Genomic DNA, 19,076 nt, shown 5'->3' with positions numbered 1-19,076 from the left:
CGCGGAGCCGCGGAAGGGCGGAACGCCAGGCGCCGAGCGCGCGTTTCCGACCGGGCCGCGAACGCCAACGCCAACGCAGTGGCCTGGGGCGGCTTCCGGCGCGGCGGCTGCCCGGGCTGCGGGCGGCAGTTGGGTGACGGGCTGATGCTGGCGGCGCGGCACGTCGTGTGCGCCCTGTCCGGCGGCGTGGACAGCGCGGTGGCCGCGCTGCTGCTGAGGCGGAGAGGTGAGGTGGCCATGCGCCCTGCGGCCGGGGACGCCCGGGGCAGCGGGACGGGGTCGCCTCGGGTCAGCAAGCCCGCGCGGGTCGGCGGCGGACGGCGGCCGCTCTGGAGGCCTGGTGCGGCGTCCACCCGGCCGGACGCGCCTGCGTCCTCTCCCGGCCTCCGCGCGAGCCGGGCAGGTGCTGGGGGTTCTCGGCGGGGCCTTGCTCGGACGCGCTGGCGCGGCTCGCTGCGAGCCCCTCCGGCGTCGGCACTGGGAATGCGGAGGTGCGTGCGAAGCTCCTGGACGGTGGAACCCGGGGACTGGGACAGCCCAGCACATGCGAGGTCCTGGAGGTCAGCAGTCGCGCTGCAGGGAAGGAAGGCTTGCCCTTCACGGGAACCGAGGCAGGCGCCTTACAGGTGGACCATTGAACTGAGAGGGAAGAGGAGTGGCTTTTCACTCCGCAGAGAACTGCAGGCCTGGGCACTTAGCTGCCCCGCAGAAGCACAGATCGGCAAAGTGCTGGCTTGGTCTGGCCAGAGGAGGGCGGGAGCGTTGAGCCCTGATCTTGGAAGATCATGGAAGTTGTTACACTTACTGGGGACGTTAGGCCAAGGTGAGGAGGCAATTCAGAGTTCTTGAGGGTTTCCAAGGAGGAGCAGGACTAGGTGTTTGAGCGGATGTGGAAAACTGGGGTGATTGCCCAGATCCAACTACTTCAAAAAGATGAACCCTCTGTGTCTAGACCGGGCATCTGCACCTTCTAGCCTTGGATTTTCCTGCGTGGAGGGGGCTGGTGGATGTTGAGAAAAACAATGGTCCTCTCATTTTGGCATTGAGGATTTTCAGTGTTTATCCTGTTGTGTGTGCCCTGGAAAGTCAGGGGGGCCCATCCTCCAGTGTGAGTGGGTCGAGCAGGCAGATGAGGCCACAGGTGGAGTGGAGTTTAAAGCTCCGTGTAGTTTATTTATCCTTTTCAGCTCCCATTATGTGCCAGGCACTGTACTAGAGCCGGGGACACAGGCTTGAACTAGGCAGTCTCTTCCTTGAGCTCCCTGTTTTGGTGAGTGGCAAGGGAACTAACAGCTGGACCCAGGGTGGCAAATTCTGTGATGGAAGTTGCATCATGCTTCTGGATGCAGAGTGAGGGCCTTGTGGGCGTGCATTTTCACTTTGGCAAGGATGTGTCAACAGACCCCTGGTTTGGGAGGTTAGATTTTAGATATGAGTGTCCCCAAAAGCTCACGTGTGAAACAATGGAAAGAAGATTAGAGATGAAGTGATTGGGTTATGAGAGCCTTAACCTAATCAGTGCATTAAGCTCTTATAGCAGGCAGGTGGGGTGTGGCTGGAGGAGGTGGTCATTGGGCGCATGCCTTTGGGGTTTATATTTTGTCCATGGTGAGGAGAGCCTCTCTGCTTCTTGGTGGCCATGACCCCTCTGCCATGATATTCCGCCTCACCTTTAGCCCAGAGCAATGGAGTCAACCATCTGTGGACTGAGACCTCTGAAACCATGAGCCCCCAATTAAAGTTTTCCTCCATCAATTGTTCTTGTTAAGTCTTTTGGTTACAGCAAAGAAAAAGCTAAAACAGGGATACTATCTTAAGCCTTTTTTAACACAAATACCCTGTCTTTCCTTATATTCAGCCTTTCAAAAGAAACATTGCTCAATACAGGGTAGGCAGCTGGATAGTTACTAAGATGGTGTGAGGCTAATGTCAACCTTTCTGATATTTGGCATAAGGTATATAAGTAGTAAAATCCTTATAATAAAATGCCCAGGTTATTTATTTAGTTTAGTTTAGTTTTTGGTGCTGGGGATTGAATTCAGGCCTCATGCATGCTAAGCATGAGTTCTATCATTAAGCTATGCCTTATATAAAGGCATATATTTTGGATACATAAAATATCCAAAATTTTACTTGTCTTTATATCTGGTAACTTAGAATTTAAGCCTTACTTAGCAGCTGGAAATAACTTTTGAAATGAGCTTACTTTTCCAATAACTGAATGGCAGTTTATATTTGCAGTGAAAAATTTGAGTGCCACATGACCTTTGGATCCTTGAGCACAAATTTGCTAAGTCCCTCCTATGAGCTAGGTGCCATGCCTCTACATGGGTGGAGACAAAGATAAAGAGAAAAATCCCATCTTGAGCACCTGAGCACTCGGGCAGCCAGTCTTAGTCCCTAATGTGTTGTGACGAGGGGCTTTTACAAAGTGAGTGAGCGTTGGAGTAAACCCAAGTCCTCATGGGAAGCCCAGACAGCTCAGGCCACATTGTGCTGGGAGCTTTTTTATCCAAGGTTGATCTGTACATTCTCCAAGTGACCTTCTTCCCTCGCCCAGGTTACCAGGTGACAGGGGTGTTCATGAAAAACTGGGACTCACTGGATGAACATGGCGTGTGCGCTGCTGACCGGGACTGCGAGGATGCTTACAGGGTCTGCCAGGTCTTAGACATCCCTTTCCACCAGGTGTCCTATGTGAAGGAGTATTGGAATGAAGTGTTCAGGTGAGTTCAGCGTGTAGCACACAGGAGTCTTCCCACTCCCTGTGGATCCTCTGCCACTGTCGGCCAGACACAAGGGTGTGCAGTGCAGGACCCACATTAGCCATGATGCTGCAGACTGTGGGAGCCCTCAGTTGGCCTTGGGGACCTCTGTACCCCTGCTGCTCTTGTTCTTGTTATTTTGCCACCTGCCAGAAGTCTCTTTAAAGCCTGTGTGAACCTTGACATGTTTCTGCTGCTGAGCTGGGATGAGGGGAAGGCTGAGCTCGTCCTGGAAGGTGCTGTCATGTGTCCTGACAGCCCAGTAGTTGGGAGGCTCAGAGAAGTGTCATGTGACAGACTGCCCTGTGCCTTTTGGAAACAGGAAAGAAAAGGCAGAAACTTTATAAAATCTAATACAGTCCCAGCGGTGATTGCTTACTGCATACTCAGGACTGTGCTACCTCTGGGAACGTTGTATACCAGGCCTTGTTGTATGGGACTTTGCAATCCAGTTGGGAGATGTTGTCCTTAGTGAGGAGTGGCATGTCGGAAAGTGCCCAGGTTGGGAGGAGGGAAGTCTGCTGTGTGGAGTGGGTCAGGAAGGCATCGTGGAGGAGGCTTGAAAACAACCAAGTAGAGAAGACACCATGTGGGCACCAAAGCAGCAGTGAAGGGACAGAGGGGGCCCAGCTTGGCTCAGGAGCATTGCACGTTTGGCTCCTCCTTGCTGCTAGTCTGTGGTGAAGTCTGATGATGCTCAGTGCCAGGTAGCCATCAGTGGCATCCGAGACAGGCCACATGGACAGTGTGGGTTGCCCCTGCCTGAGTGGGCTTCAGTCTTGATTCTGCTACTTGGGCAACTTTGGGCAATTTACTTGATTGTTCTAAGCCTCAGTTTTCTCATGTTAAAATAAGGACAATGCTAATACCTCCAAGGGGTATTAAGTGAGATTATGTACAAAGTTCTAGCACAGTACGTTTTTATTGTTCGGCGAGTACACAGCCAAGTCTAGGATAAATTATGGAAGACCAGAGGCACAGCAGCTAAGGAATTACTGCCCCTAAAATCTCCCACACATGATGTGGGAGAGGAAAGTGAAGGCTGGCTGCTCAGAGCCCAGAGGACAAGTCTACTGGACAGCAGATGCAGGCCAGCACAGCACTGGGCACTTGCTAAACACAACTGGAACCTGGGTGGGTTCTGATCCAGGGGTTCTTAGGGTCTTTGGGAAGCAGTGTGATGAATGGCGCCTGGAGGAGGCCAGAGAGAGGAGGAGCCAGTGCTGGGTTCAGATCAAGTCCACATGGGCTGGACACTGACTGAGTTCCTGAGTCCTTGGGGTCTCAGATGATGGCAAGAAGCCCAGGTGAGTCTGAACTTCTTCCTGCAGTGCTGCATTTCACAGCATCTACATGTGGTTTTGCAGGCTAGCTGACCTCTAACAGGCCAGACAGGCGTAGTGGGTGCTGCAGCAGATTGAGAGCAGAGCTGGGATTGAAGCCCCGCTATCCAGGCCAGTATGCACCTCTGTATCTCCAGGTGCCTCACTGACCCTAGGGTGCTGCTCACTAGGGACTGACATGGCCCCATGAGAGTACCTGTGCACCCACCTCTGAGCTCCCCTCCAGCAGTGGCCAGGCTGCCCTCTGCCTCGCTGCTCTGGGGTAGCCAAAACTGTGCTCGTTGAGCTTTGTTCTGAAAACACTCTCAAGCTTAGTAATTTCTTTGGTTCAAAGACCCACTTGGCCTGGGAGGGTCTAAGTAAATCGTTCTTTGATCCCCTTCTCCTTCTGTCCGCACAGGGGTGAGGTCTCTTTCCCATGGAAGAGCTGCCTCCCTCCATTGCTTTTGTTAGTGCCCCTGATGGGCCTCCCTCCTCTGTCAGGAAATGGTCAAATGTTAAACTTTTTCAACAGTGTCTGTGAAATAGGAAGTTTATTGGGTTTGTGAACATACAGAGAGACGTGCATCTGGGTAATTTACAATTTAATGAACTTCTTCACAACTTTCAACGATTAGAAACAGTAGAAAGAGTGTAATAATATCAAGTATTATCACAAATCTGAAACCAGATCAGTTTTGTAACACCGAGGGGGCAGGTAGAAAAGTTAGACTTTGCCTGCTGCTGTTGGTGATGCACAGGTGACCTGTGATCCCATGTAGGTCACTCTGTCTTCATAATGCATCCTTTTTGGTAAGTATCATTTTTTAAGCCTATTAGGTTAAATGAGGAAATTATCACACATACTAAAAATATACCCTATTATAAACTTCTGAAATAGGCATGGAGTGACTTCTGAGACTGGCATTCTTTCCATGTCTTGTGGGTGATGCCTGGGCAGTCTGTTAAGATGGAAATTCACCAGATTAGGACAACTAGATGCGCTTCAGCACCCAGGAGTTTCCTAGTCCTCTGAAAGGTTTCCGTGGCATATTTGTCCAGTGACTTGGGTCCCCAGCCTGGGATTGCAGAATCGAGCATCGAGTTCTGTAACTCTCAAGATCTCATTCCTGCTGTGACTCACATGTCCTATGTTGGAGGAGTCCTGGGGAGCAGGAGTGCAGCGCCTTGTCTCCCCATCCCTGGCTGTGCAGGAGGCAGGTGGCACCTGAGCCACAGCAGCAGGGACACACCTGTTCTTCATCTAGGCTTGTCAGTCATCGCAGCATCAGATGGCAAGTGCAGGGGCTCTGAACAAACGTTGGATGAAAACACAGGAAGTGTTTTGGTACCAAAGCTCCCTGTTGAAGAAAGTTCCTGTGTGGGTAGGGCAAGGACAAAGTCCACACTAAATTACTGACTCTGCTGTTTTTTGTTTTGTTTTGTTTTTAAGAATTATTTTGCTCTTAGAGCTGAAGTGCTTTTCTTTTATTCCAGTGATTTTTTGAATGAGTATGAAAGAGGAAGGACTCCTAACCCCGACATAGTCTGCAACAAGCATATCAAGTTCAGCTGCTTTTTCCATTATGCTGTGGATAATCTTGGTAAGAAATATGGGATTTTTCCATATGTTATAAGATTTTCTTAGCTAAGCCAGGCACAGTGGTACATGCCTGTAATCCAGCAGCTCGGGAGGCTGAGACAGGAGGTTTGTGAGTTCAAAGCCAGCCTCAGCAATTTAGCGAGGCCCTGTCTCTAAATAAAATATGAAAAAGGGCTGGGGATGTGGCTCAGTGGTTGAAGGCCCCTGGATTCAATCCCTGGTTTAAAAAAAAAAAAAAAAAAAAAGATTTTCCAGAGCTAAGACAGAAGCCAAAACCTTATGAGCAGTTTCATTTCCTAGGAGGAAAAGAAGCAGGGAAACTGAAGTTGTGCTGTATTTCACTGAGTGAGAAGGAGGTTTCTGGTGAGGTGCACATGATGGGAGGACAGGGTATTTCCCCATGGGCCACTCACACATGAGGACAGGCTGCCGACATCCCAAGGAAAGATGTATTGGGTTCCTGGCCAAAGGGCTGGAAGGTGACAGTGCCTCAGGGGAGGAGGAGATTCTTGTAAGTCATAATTGATGATAGTGGATCATCAGCCACCTTGATGAGGTATCATCAGAAAGAAAAGGCTGTGAAAAACGCCAGTAGGTGAACCTGTACATGTGTCCAGAGGCTTTGAGCCTTGGAAAGATGCCGAAGACGACAAAGCTATTAAAAAAAAAAGCTTGGCCCAGAAAGAAGAGCACAAGAAAGCACCAGGCCTGGTGCCCAGGGGCCTGTGTGCCATTGCACCATGCTGGCACAGGGAAGACTCTTTAAACCAGGATCCAAAGTAGTGCAGAGAGTGCCACCCATAGAGGATACCCAGCCTTTCCAATAAAGTTGTCTCTAGGTCCAGCTGAGCTGTGACTAGGTGGCCTGCAGAACTTACAGGCCCTGATCCTACATGGCTCCCTGTTGCAGTGTCTCCTCCTACCTAGGGCCATGAACCCCACCTGAAGCTCAGTTCTGCTCAAGGCAGCTCTGGTTCTAGATGCGAGTGTACTTAGGGGGAGCTTCTGGAGCCCAAATTCATGGCTCAGGAAACTTGGGTTTAGTCATCCCTCTCCATAGTCCTACTGAGACCTTTGCTCTTGCTTCCAAAAGGGAGGCTGTGCTTTTTCCTGAGGATGGGCCCGTGTTCTGCCTGACTCTGGTCCTCGGCCCCTGTTCTTCTATGGGTTTAAAGCCATCTTACCAATCTATGCTGGAAGCCCACTCCTGCTGCCAGCTGATGACTACCCTGCACATTGAATCTGCAGATTTTTCTCTGTTCCTGAATCTCCCCTCCTTGATTCTGTCTGTGTATTTGACACCCGTCCCATTTGTTGGGACTTCCTGGTGCTGAATCACTTAGAAGTCCTTTTGGTAGCTAGCTGTTCCTGTCCTCTTCCTTAGGGTTACCATCATGATCTTCTGCAGTTCTCAGTCTGCTCTGCCTCACTGATGCTTGCCTGCCTGCCTGCATGGCCTCGAACAGGGCAGGTGTAATCGTGTGCCCCTGTTCAGTAGCATCAGCACTTTTAGCAGTGACATGGATGAGGATCAAGTAGCACTCAGACGCAAGGTGTCAGTGACCTAAGGCTGAGTCGATGGTGATGAAAAGTTGACTTGCCGCATTAGGAGTTAAAAGAAAAGGCAACAAAGAGAGAAACCAAGAAGTCCTAAATCTGAAGGCCGGACTCACCAAAAGCATGGCACGCGGTGGATGTGGCTGCAGTTTGCTGACAAGGCTCAGCGAGCAGTCCTGGCACCAGGCGGGGAAGAGCTGGATTGGTCACCACTCGCATGCAGAAGATCCTAGGTCTTAGTTGCTTCCAGTTGACGAATACAACAGAGTCTGTTGTCCAAGCCAGTGTAGACTGAGCTGGTGGGGCAGGGAGAAGAGGCCTCCACAGTCTGCCCTGGTCAGGTCCCACCTGCTATCCAGAAAAAATGACATGCTGATAGAGTGTGGGCTGATTTTCATTCCCTGTGTGTGTGGAAATGTCCTCTGATGAACTCTTGAGATCACTCGGGTCACCACAGCAGTGGTCAAGTGGATGCTCACGAGGATTGAGGATTGTATTCCTGTGTGGCATTCAGAGAGCAGGGCTGGCATTCACAGAGAGAGGTTTCTCTGGGAGCAGGTGTGACGGCGAGCCAGACAGGAGTGCTGGCCTCTGGGATGCAAGCTCCCTGGGCAGAGTGCTCTAGAGCCCTGTGTGTGTTGCTTGGCTTACTTTGGAAGGAGCTCCTTCAGTGCCCACTTCCATGTCTGAATTAACTGCACAGACAGCATAATGGGGAAGAAACATGAGAAGCCTTCTGACATGTTAGGGCTTCTCCCAGAAGAACCCTGCGGGTTTTGGCTGCATAAGTGGTTGTTCTTGAAGGATGCAAGATTCCAAGTGGATTTTTATTTTTATTTATTTATTTATTTTTTAATTTAATTTTTAAAAAAAATTTTTTATTTTTTAAAATTTTTATTTATTTTTTAATGTTTGAATTATTTAAATTTAATTAATTAATTAATCTATCTATTTATTTATTTTACCAAGTGGGTTTTTCCTCTGTTGGAAAATGAAGTCAAGATGTAATGTGTGTTCCTAAAGGTCCTTTCCCAGTAGTTCATGTGCATCAGGCAGCTCTCAGCCTCCTGAGTCACCTTGAGCTTTGCACGGAGTGTTCTGGCTGCTCAGGGTGGAATCAGGTTCGCTGCACCCCCTGGCATGAAGCCTCGCGATACTGAAGAGTTAGAATTTCCACACAGTGAAAGGGTCAACACTAAAGTCTACTTTGATAGTTTCTGTTGACTTTTTTTGCATTATGTAGACAGAAGAAATTGAATATGTTGTACGGTCCATCGCAGTGACAATAATTACTTATGTTTATTAGAAAATTTAAGATGACTGAAGAAAGAGGGGAAGTGCTATCCAGACTTCACTCCCACAGTGAAGGGAGCAAACCTGTGGTGCTTCATCTTTTTCTGTTCTTCAGAAATTGCAGGTTGTCGTATCATACACCCTTCTGTTTCACAGTGTCATGGGCATTCTCTGTGTCTCATCTGTAAGTGCCACTGCACTACAGCTGAGGCATCGTCCTCCTGGTGCTGAACGCTTTAAGGAATTGAAATGAGCTGTTATTTTCGGGGGGATTGTTTTTGAGGTGCTGCAGATCGAAACTGATGCACTTTACTATGAGCTACACCCCCAGCCCTGTTTTAGATTTTTAATTGAGACAGGGTCACTAAGTTACTGAGACTGGCCGTGAACTTGCAGTCCTTTCACAGCTTCCTGAGTAGCTGGGGTCACAGGTGTGTCACTATGAGGCTGAAATGAACTTTTTGAGTTTAAATCTGTGTATGTGGGATTATTTCCTTAAACTAGAATGAATGGCTCGACACTTTTGAGAGGCTCTTGAAGACATATTATCAGTGTGTGGCAAGGTTGGATCAGCAGCCCACTTGGCCCAGTCCCCACAGGCCGCCGCATAGGACTGCGCGTCTGCGTGCTTCTTTCATCACCTTGGCTCATGTTGACCGAGGCCAGTGAATTGGAGTCTCACATTGAGTCTCACATGTGTTTGAAAACACATCCTTGTGGTTTTATTTTTTTTTAATACAGTTATTTTACTGTATTTATTTTTATGTGGTGCTGAGGATGGAACCCAGTGCCTCCCACATGCTAGGTGAGCGCTCCACCACTGAGCCCCAGCCCCAGCCCACTTCCTTGTGTTTTTAAAACTTCCCAGGAGCAGATGCTGTTGCCACAGGCCACTACGCAAGAACTTCACTGGAGGATGAAGAAGTCTTTCAGCAGAAGCATATTAAGAGGCCAGAAGGGCTTTTCAGAAATCGATTTGAAGTTAGAAATCGTAAGTTCATGTGCCCAGGCCAGAACTTAATTCTTTGTGAAAAAAGCAAAATATTTTGAAGAATGTCAGGAGTTGGGTCTGAGTATGCCGCCATCTGGCTCTCTCTGCGCTCTAAATTAACTGGTTGGTTTTGGGTTCATATTTGAAAAGGCGCAGTTGCCAACAGAGTCACTTCCCCAGGGGCCAGTAAGAGATATCCCAAACAGGTGGCAGAGCAAGGCCTGGGGGAATTAAATTAGAAACTTAGCATCCAATTCTAGACATTGTATGTGGGTCATTTGCATATTCTAGAGCTCAGCGGGGAAAACTTTTGACTTTAGCCATGAGGTACCACTGCTCTTCCTTTTCTAGGGCTTTGAGATGAATTGTGAGCTCATTTATTTGTTGGTTTTTCCTTTTTTTGAGGAATGACCTCCAGGCGATGAATTTCCCTCTTAAAACTGCTTTCATTGTGTCCCATAGATTCCGATATGCTTTCTTTGTATGAGGGTTTGCAGCTCAAGACTAGGTGTGACCCAAGTTCAGGGAGCAGGCACCTTGGGCAGGTCTGGGGCCAGCTTGAGCCTGTGCACAATGTGTGTTCAGAGTGGTTTATAAATGTCAGGGGAAAAAAAGTTTCACTTTTGGGGAAAGTCAGGAGCGAGACTGAGCAGGAAGCCTCTGGCTTGTCGTGCCGTTCTTTCATTTGTTAGAAAAGGGGAGTTCGTCTCACTGTCAAGTAAAACACGGGGCTTGGGCTCGCTTCCACAAGGACTTTGGGCTGCGGGCAGTGGTTGGAGGTCAGCATTTCTCCATGTCCGGCAGCCAGCAGCCTACCCCCAGGCACCTGGCTGTCTCTTAGTTCAGCTTTGGTTCCCACCACCCCCTGCATGGGGATTGGGGACCTCTGGAAGAGGGAACACTTTCTGCTTTGTGCCTCCTCGCCGTCTGATGAGGTACACCTCTTTTCCCTGATGAGGAATCTGAGGCGTGGTCAAGTCATTGACCGGGCACGGCCAGGTGCAGAGCCTGCTCACTCATCCCTGTCCCATCTGCTGTGCCAGCCATGGAGCCCGTTTTGACAGCAGCAGTGACCAGCAGCAGTCCCGTGCGCTGTGTCCTGGGCGCCAGAGCCTGCTGCAGGGGCTGTCCGACCTGTTTGTTTTCCTTCCTTTCTCGAAGCACAGGTACTCGGCAGCCTTGCTACCCCTGCCCCATGGGAAAGCCTGGGCCTTTGTTGGGAGGAATGGGAGGCCTCTGTGTTACCTCAGCAGCTGTGTCCACCTGTGGGGCCTCTGTCCCCTTGGCACCCTGGTTCTTACCTACTGGATTCTCACTCCTGGGCACGCTCACCTCGAAAGCCCCAACCCCGGAGCGCGTGACGGAGGCACAGCCTGCTGACTGGGAGCTCCCAGTGGGACTCGCCATCTGTGGATTCCTGGGACCCACAGCTGGGACATTTCCCCAGCTGAACACATAGGCCTGCATGTCCCCTAGAGAGTTGCTGGCCCTCGTCCAGACCGTGCTCACTTTAGGGCTCTGCCAAGAGCATCGGTACACTATTGGGTCTGCTCAGTAATGCTGCCAAGTCTGTTTCATTGTGTGTGAGGCTTGCCAAGACTTTCGTTCTCTTATTTAGTGGTCCTGGCCTGGCCCCGGTCCTAGGGAGTGGCAGGTGGAGGCAGGTGAGAGCCTTGGCCACAGCGCTGGGCTGGCCTGTTCCTCCCGTGCACGCAGCGCGAGCCCAGCTGCTCCCATCCTGCTCCTCTGCAGGAGCCATGGGGTTGCCAGCTTCCTTCCTGAAAAAGCACAGGTGTTTAGTTTAAAGTAACTCAGAACTAAGAAAATCTTAATTCCTCCCAGTAATTGGAGGCCTTTGCACTCAAAATATTTGACAGAATTTTGTTTTGAAACAATAGGAAATTGAGACATGAATCTGCTCCCGTCTGTCAGTGGGGCAGGTTTTGTTTGGGCTGGTTGTGGTATTTGGTGCTCACAGTGGGGACAGAGGTCAGGAGACGGGCTGTTTCTGGCTCTGCCTTCTCTGCTGTGTCACTCTGGGATAGAAGCAGAAGCTTCAGTTTTCTGAACATTGGTTTCCTCAACTGTTAAATGGGGACGATTCTACCGCAGGCTAATGTGTGATGGGTGGGTGGAAATGTGAGCCACACAGATGCCACACTGCCCACACCGCTGTGCTGACATAAAGCCTGCATGGTTTGGGAGGTGTGTATCTGTCATCCCAGCTGCTTGGGAGGCTGAGGCAGGAGGATGCGAGTTCAAAGCCAGCCTCTGCAACTTACCAAAGCCTTAGCAACTTAGCAAGACCCTGTCTTAAAATAAAAAATAAAAAGGGCTGGGGATGTGGCTCAGTGGTTAAGTGCCCCTGGGGTCAATCCCCAGTACCCCCCCCAAATAAATAAATAAATAAATAAACAAACAAATAAATAAATAAAGCCTACAGTGTTGCTGAAGCCTATCGTGTGCATGGCAAGCTCTGCCTGTAACCTGGGGTGTTGCTGAGCCCCAGAGGTGAGAGGGTGAGAGGAGAGTGAGGTCATTGTTCTGATGAGTTCCATGGGTTGGGTCCCTGGGTGGGATGGGCAGTCGGCAGCTCCCCTGCTGGAGGGCCAGGGTCACTCATGCCTTTGCACAGCTGCTGAAGTGCTAGCGCTGTTCCTTACGGTGAAATGGAGCATGTTTGGGAAACAACACAGCAGCTGTGAGGTCAGTGTGGCCTCCAGACAGGGCCCTTGAGCAGGAAGCGGGTGTGGCCCAGGAGCGCCCTGTGCTGTCCCACCAGGCACCAGGGTGGGAAGCCAACCTGCTGTTCTCCTGCCCAGATGCCTGTTTGTGGCTGAACTTATTTGGGGCTTGTGTTTTCCCCTTTTCACTTTGTGGTTTTCACAAGCTGTTTTATCTTTGGAACTCTACAGTCTAAATTGTGAACTGGAATAAATGTCCCATAATATAAAATCTGCCTGCCCTGTGTTTTCTTACGGTAGATAAATAAGAGGCGAGAGTCCTCCCCACATGGGCCCCGCTGGCAGCTCCCCCAGTGGTCTGCTGTGGGGTCGGCTTCTGCTCCCACCGTCCAGGGACAAGTGAGCAAAAAGATAGGGCTAAAGGCAAAGTATCATCATTTTCATTCCTGCAACATCTTTTGTTCTTTACTCTTGGCAGCGGTAAAACTTCTCCAAGCAGCTGACAGCTTTAAAGACCAGACCTTCTTTCTCAGCCAGGTTTCCCAGGATGCCCTGAGAAGAACTATCTTCCCTCTAGGGGGATTAACGAAGGATTTTGTAAAGAAAATAGCTGCTGAGAATAGACTCCATCATGTGCTCCAGAAGAAAGAGGTAGGTGTGAGAGTTGGCCTCTGACTCGGGCACACCGCATCCACTCTGGCCGCAGCACAGGGTGACGTGGTAGCTGTGGGTCCCTAACCTGGCCTCCAGCATCAGGCGGAGCCCCTGGGAGCAGGCCTGAGCACTGTGGTGTGCGGCAGAGGCTGCACCGGCTCCCCTCCCTCCCTGGGCCCTCCGATTTGGCAGGAGCCCTGCTGCCGTCTGTACACGAAGCTGCCCTTTCACCCTGGCACATCTCATGCTGCTTTTGTGCCAGGCCCTGTGCTGCTAAAGCCTGAGGAGATGGTGACGGGCAAACAGCTCCATTTCTGCCTTGCCCAAGTTTACAGTTGAGAAAGGGAGAGAGATATGTGAGATGTGTTGTTGTAAACCTAGCGGGCATCTGTGGCGGAAGGGCTGAGATCCTGCGAGGACCTCTGGGGTGCCGGTTAGCTAGGGGCAGAGGTGCCAAGAAAGGACCCTGGGGAAATCACATGTAACTTCAGGGCAAAGCACAGGTGAGATTAGTGAGAAAATCCACGTGGAGGGAAGAACTTGTGCAAAGGCCCTGGGTAAGGGGGCCGGCGTGATGGCATGAATGGGGTGAAGTCATATGCCAGGGGCTCAGTGGTGAGGCGAGGTTGCTGCAGGGTCAGCCTTCCGAGCCCACAGACCTCCTGACTGCTGAGCCTGCCCTCTTCAGAGGTCAGAGGCGCTTCAGCTCTAGCCACCACTCATGCCTGATTCTCAGGAATGGGTAGCAGGCATCCTCCCCAGAGAGGACACCCCTTCCCTCTGGCCTTCGCTCCTCTGTTGTTCAGTTTCCAGTAATTGCTCCATGGTGGGAGCGGAGGGCGTTGCTGAGACTCGTGAGGCAGGCCGTACCTTCCTGGGCCCATGTTCTGGAGGGACATGAGCCAAAGCATCAATGCTGACTCTCTACTTGCCAAGGGAAGTAGCCTCCTCCCGCCTGGCCTCCTGTGCAGGGAACAGCCGGCCCCTGACGAGTCTTCCCTGGCCTCCCTGTTCCCTCTGCTTGGGCCCTAGCCTCCCTCTAGCTCCAGCCCTGCTCCAGTGTCTCCTGAGGGCTAGACTTAGTTCTCTTTCCTGGGGCAGCTCATGATGTTGTGTAGCACTGGGCAGGCCCTGGGCACATGCAGTGTATGCATCTAGGGGACCTGGACCCAGCGGCCTGAGACAGACATCCGTGAAGCCCTGAAGCTCTGCTTGCAGGTGTGCCTGGTGTCTGAGGGCGCTGGAGGAGGCCCTCAGGCCCTGACCCAGAAGTGTATTTGGTGGGAGGCCAGGGCAGCCCTGGTTTCTCCCTCTCCCTGGCCCAGGCCTCCTAGCACAGGAGACCTCCTGCCATCTGCTCATCTCCTGCCAACTCCTCATCTGCCACCCTCCTCTCGTTTCAGAGCATGGGGATCTGTTTCGTCGGTAAAAGAAACTTTGAGCATTTCATTCTTCAGGTGAGTGTTCTTTGATAGGTTGTGCGGCTGCTCCAGCCCTGGATCTCCATTAGTAATGAGATGTTTGTCTTCCAGTATTTGCAGCCTCGACCTGGGAAATTTATTTCTATTGAGGACAATTCAGTTCTGGGAACACATAAAGGTGAGTTGTAGTCCTGGCCCCTTCCCTAAGCTCCTCCAGCCATGGGTGCGTGCTGGCTCTGGGAACTGGGAACAAGGTGGCTTGGTCCCTTCCACCTTTCCAAGGAGTCCCAGAAGGCCTGGGGGCAGGTTTGGGTAAGTGTGGTGGCCCAGGGCAGTCTGTCTGGGGCTGTGTGCACGTTATCATGGTGTCTCCTCCTGAGCTTTGGATTTGACAAAAAGCTGCCACCTAATGGGGGCTTCAGTCTCCGCTGTGAATCAAGTCCCTGTAGGTAGAGTATGTTTCTCACTGAACAAGGAAAATGTGAAACTGTAGAAACTCCACTCTGCTGAAGGAGTTTGGTCATCATAGCTGGATGTGTGGACAGGGTAAGGTGTCCTCTGGCAGGGGTGCTGCCCACATTTGCTGACATTCATGGCACAGGGCCACTGTGACCTGCACTGGGCTGGGCATAGGGGCACAGGTGCTCACGGTCCTGGTGCAGGGATGGACAGTGTGGGCTGATGGGGATGTGGCCCCTAGGGCAGGACACCGAGGTGAGTCTTGGCCCAGCACAGTCCTGCCCTGGCTGGGAGGATTGGGCCATGCTCTGATGTGGGGGAGTCTCTGAATTGTGCTTTGGAGAACCCCCACTTCCTGTGGAGGGAGAGGCACAGCTGAGCAGGGAGCCCGAGAAATGACATTGCCAGGGACAGAGCTGCCATCTCCCGTAGCAGGCAGCTGGAGGCTCGTGTCTTAAATCTGCGCCTGGTGTGTGGTGGCAGGTCTCGTCAGGTCACCTCTGACTGCATGCATGCATTCCAGAGGAGGCACAGGAGAGCTGGGGACCCTGTGATGGGTGGAGTGGGATGTGGAGAGAGCTGGTCAGCCCTGAAGCAGGTGGTGCGCTCACAGGCCACGCTGGACCTGCCTATAAAAGCTGCAGGCGCACCAGGGCTTAACAGGCAGGGCCACACCTCAGACATCTCACAGGAGCTGGCCCTGCTCCTCATGCCAGGTGAGAGGTATGGTCTCTGCCACGGTCATAGTCCTTGTGTCCAGCCCAGGGCTGGCTCTGGAGGCTGGAGGATCACGGCTTTTGAGTGGACCCTGGTCACTGCAGCCATGTCTGGGGTCGCCCTGGAGCCACCTGCTGCCTCCACCAGGACCTCCTCCCCAGGCCTCACGAGAACCTGTCTGTAGGTTGGTTCCTGTACACCCTGGGCCAGAGAGCTAAGATCAGCGGCCTGAGGGAGCCCTGGTACGTGGTGGAGAAGGACGCTGCCAAGGGTGACGTGCTCGTGGTGAGTGGGGGGCCAGGAGTAGGGCTCGCCTTGGGCACAGGCCTCGCCTACACTCCGCAGCCTCCTGGGGCTGCCCCGGACAGAGGGTCCTGGCCTGGTGGGTACTAGGCTCATGCTGTGTGCGGGTCACTCTTCAAGTCACTGCGTGCTGCTTAGCGGCTCATCTGATTTTATGAACAAGGAGGACACACAGATAAGTGACTGGTGAAGGTCACGTGGAGAGGAGGAGGAAGCCACGGTGCTGCAGTGGTAGGAGCTCGGAGGTCCTCGTGGGGCAGAAACCAGTGGCTGAGCCAGGACAAGCCAGGCTATCTGCCATGCTGGGCCTTGAGCTGTCCCGGCCTTGGCTTGCTGCCCCAGCTGCAGAGCAGAGTTTCTCAAGGGGCATGCATCCCCCACCCCCATGGGGGCCATTGGCAAAGTCTGGAGATGCTTTGGGTTGTCACAGTTTCAGTGTGGGGGCCAAGTCTGCTGGCATCCAGTGGATAAGGCCATGGACATTGCTGAATAGCCTGAGGAGCACAGGACATCCCCCTTGCCTAATAGAAAACTTGCTCTTGCTGTCGTGAATGCTGGGGGCCTTCTCTTGGTGGCAGCTCAAGAGGCCAGGAGACCTCACCTGCCAGCCAAGACACCCCCCTCCAGGAAGAGCTGTGTGTGGGGAGCCTGGCAGGTGGGAGTGGCAGTGAACATTCCCTGGGAGTCTGCTGTGGAGGCCTGTGTGGCCTCAGTACCTGCAGAGGACCCAAGCCCCTGGACCTGGTGCTCCTGGTCCTGCCCTAGGTGTGGGCATGGCCTACTCCTCGGAGAGCCTCAGGGCCGGACCCTGGTGTGAACACAGCCCTGGGCTTGCTCCTGGGCTTGCTCCAGGCCCTGCTTTCCTTGAAAGGCCAGTGGTGTGACTGGCCGATGTCCCTGGAAACAGAAAACCAGTCCTCATAGAGGTGGAGGGCAGGGCCTGGGCTTCAGGGAGGAGAGTGCCTGGACCTGGGCTCAGGTCTCGCCCCCGCCTCTTGTCACCTGCCACATGGCAGGTTCCCTTCCCTCCTGTGCCTTAGCTTCCCCAACTACACAATGGATGATTCAGTGAGACTCCAGGGACCAGGCCGCTGCCTGTCACCAGTCTGTGCTCCTTAGCTGTTAGGTGCCAGTGAGGTGGGCTTCGGGCTTCCGGGCTGTCTTCTGAGGGCTAGAAGGCGTCACAGCTTTCACTCCTCCGCAGGCCCCCCGGACAGACCACCCAGCCCTATACCGGGACCTGCTGAGGACCAGCCGTGTTCACTGGATTGCAGAGGAGCCACCTGCCCCCCTGGTCCGGGATAAGATGATGGAGTGCCACTTCCGATTCCGCCACCAGATGGCGCTAGGTGATTAGGTGGGCGGGGCTAGGGAGGCTTCTTGGAGCTGAGGTCCCTGGGGTCAGACTTGGGCCAGAGCCCCTTGGGCAGGAAAGTCCCTCATGTTGAGACGATGTGATCTTTCAAAACTCCCTTGACCTGTGTTTGCCATAGAGGGGCCTGGGGTGAGGGGGGCCGCGCAGATGGTATGTTGTCATGCCCTGCCATGTCTGAAGACTGCTGTCCTACCCTGCCCTGGCAGAGGGGTTTCAAGGCCCCTCTTTCCACCCAGTGCCCTGTGTGCTGACCCTCAATCAGGACGGCACCGTGTGGGTGACTGCTGTGAAGGCTGTGCGGGCCCTCGCCCTGGGGCAGGTGAGTCGGGTGCAGGGGCGGGGGGACTACAGGGACACCCAGCAGGACGGCTGGACAGGCACTCGTCATTGCTATCCACTGTGGTCACGTGCCTGTGGCTCTGCCCTGGAGAGCTGAAGCACTGACCTGGCAGCCCTCCTGGGCTCCCGCCCTTCAGCCCCACAGGCCCGAGTCGCACTCCCACATTGAGGCTTCTCTTTTGCAGTTTGCCGTGTTCTACAAGGGGGATGAGTGCCTGGGCAGTGGGAAGATCCTGCGCTTGGGGCCGTCGGCCTACACACTCCAGAAGGGCAGGAGCAGAGCCAGAGTGGCTCCTGAGGGCTCCAGTGAGGGACCCAGCAAAGATCCAGGCCCGTGCCCCACACCCTGACAGAAGCCAAGCCGCAGGAGGACCCTGTGACAGCAGAGCCTGGGGCTGAGCAGCGTAGGTGGGGCAGGGCAGGGCAGGGCAGTGATAGACTCAGTGCTGCCTGGACCAGGGGCAGCCCCAGGAAGGCCCTTGGTCTTTGTGCTGAAACCAGCAACAGAAGCATCCGATGGTCAGTGGGTCAGCCCCAAGGCCCTGTTCAGTCTCCTTCATGCTCACCCCCTGGGACAGTTGCCCTGGAAGAACACTGCAGGGACGGCATTGAATAAAAAGTCCAACTGGGATGAGGAGTCTGACCACTGTGTCCAGGGGCTGGGGGGCCTGGGTGGGCTGTCCAGGGGCTCATCACTGGCAGCTGATGGAATGGAAGGCAGATGGACAGCAAGGGAAGGGCCCGAGAGATGGCCTGGCCTCCCTCTGGGGCCTGAGCTCTATGCCTTGGGAAGGCAGAGAGCCGTCCACATTAGGTCTGCTGAAGCCCAGAAGTCCACAGGGGAAGCACACGGAGCCCCTTGCCCTGCAGGGCCCACTTCCAGCAGAACCCGGTGCTTTCCTGGTGAGCATAGCTTTGGGCTGCGGGGCTTTAGAAGTCCACGCACAGGGCGTCGGGGAGGCAGCACTTGGGCAGCCTTTGGTGTGGCGCTCTTATGGGTCACTTTCCTCTCTGGGCTCTGGGCCCTGGGCCAGGACCTGGGAGAGGCCTGGGGGCCGAGGGGGCAGATTGTGAGACAGTGCGGGTGGCTGAGACTCGGGGAGAAACCCGTCTTTTTGGGCAAAGAGGAGTGAGGTGAGTCCCAGCGGGGCGAGGACTGGAGAAGCAGCCCAGCACAGGCCCCAGGGCCCCCGGCTGGACACCAGCAGACCCAAGGCCCTGGCTCTGGAGCTGGCACCAACCCCTCAGGGCAGGTGGGACTGGCAGGAACCTGACCAGGCTGCTTCAGGCCTCCAGCCGGCCCAGAGCCCAGCATGACCCAGTGCTGATGCAGGGTTCCCCTGAAATCACTGAGCCACAGGCTCGGGGACACCAGTGAAAGACAGGGGACAGATTACAGCCTTAAGGTGACAGAGCTCACACTAGCAAGGTGGAGCAGTGCTCCTGAGGTGCCCCAGGAGGAAAAGGCAAGTGCTGGCAACCGCAGGGCCCAGTGGAGAGAAGGCCAAGTGTGGACAGGAACCAGGAACGTGAAGAACTGCAGGTGACAGTGTTGAAGTAAAGACAAAAGGACACGCTCAGTGATGAGGCGGA

General features: G+C 53.4%; 1 protein-coding gene across 3 annotated transcripts; it reads left to right on the top strand.

Moving 5' to 3' along the window:
• The first annotated feature begins 88 nt into the window (after nucleotides 1-88).
• On the top strand, nucleotides 89-18,112 carry Trmu (tRNA mitochondrial 2-thiouridylase). Of its 3 annotated transcripts, XM_027954614.2 has the most exons (11): nucleotides 89-226; nucleotides 2,561-2,726; nucleotides 5,585-5,691; nucleotides 9,409-9,531; nucleotides 12,694-12,866; nucleotides 14,273-14,326; nucleotides 14,402-14,468; nucleotides 15,651-15,751; nucleotides 16,974-17,118; nucleotides 17,381-17,463; nucleotides 17,669-18,112. In XM_027954614.2, exons 1-11 carry the CDS (start codon nucleotides 145-147, stop codon nucleotides 17,831-17,833), a joined length of 1,266 nt encoding a protein of 421 aa, XP_027810415.1. In that variant the 5' UTR covers nucleotides 89-144; the 3' UTR covers nucleotides 17,834-18,112. The 3 variants fall into 3 exon arrangements, with proteins under 3 accessions (XP_027810415.1, XP_071465488.1, XP_027810417.1); XM_071609387.1 differs by lacking the exon at nucleotides 9,409-9,531; XM_027954616.2 differs by lacking the exons at nucleotides 89-226; nucleotides 2,561-2,726 and having other exon boundaries at nucleotides 5,591-5,691; nucleotides 12,753-12,866.
• The last annotated feature ends 964 nt before the right edge of the window (nucleotides 18,113-19,076 follow it).

This window comes from Marmota flaviventris, chromosome 3 (assembly GCF_047511675.1).
Source record: "Marmota flaviventris isolate mMarFla1 chromosome 3, mMarFla1.hap1, whole genome shotgun sequence".
In the NCBI taxonomy this organism is placed as follows: Eukaryota; Metazoa; Chordata; class Mammalia; order Rodentia; family Sciuridae; genus Marmota; species Marmota flaviventris.
This window is presented reverse-complemented; position numbering and strand designations above follow the sequence as displayed.

What these genes read in the sequence shown, in the direction of transcription:
- Trmu (XM_027954614.2), top strand. Translation starts at nt 145, where the DNA reads ATGCTGGCGGCGCGGCACGTCGTGTGCGCCCTGTCCGGCGGCGTGGAC. An exon ending in TATTGGAATGAAGTGTTCAG is followed by an intron (nt 2,727 to 5,584) that starts GTGAGTTCAGCG and finishes CTTTTATTCCAG; the next exon opens with TGATTTTTTGAATGAGTATG. An exon ending in TTATGCTGTGGATAATCTTG is followed by an intron (nt 5,692 to 9,408) that starts GTAAGAAATATG and finishes AAAACTTCCCAG; the next exon opens with GAGCAGATGCTGTTGCCACA.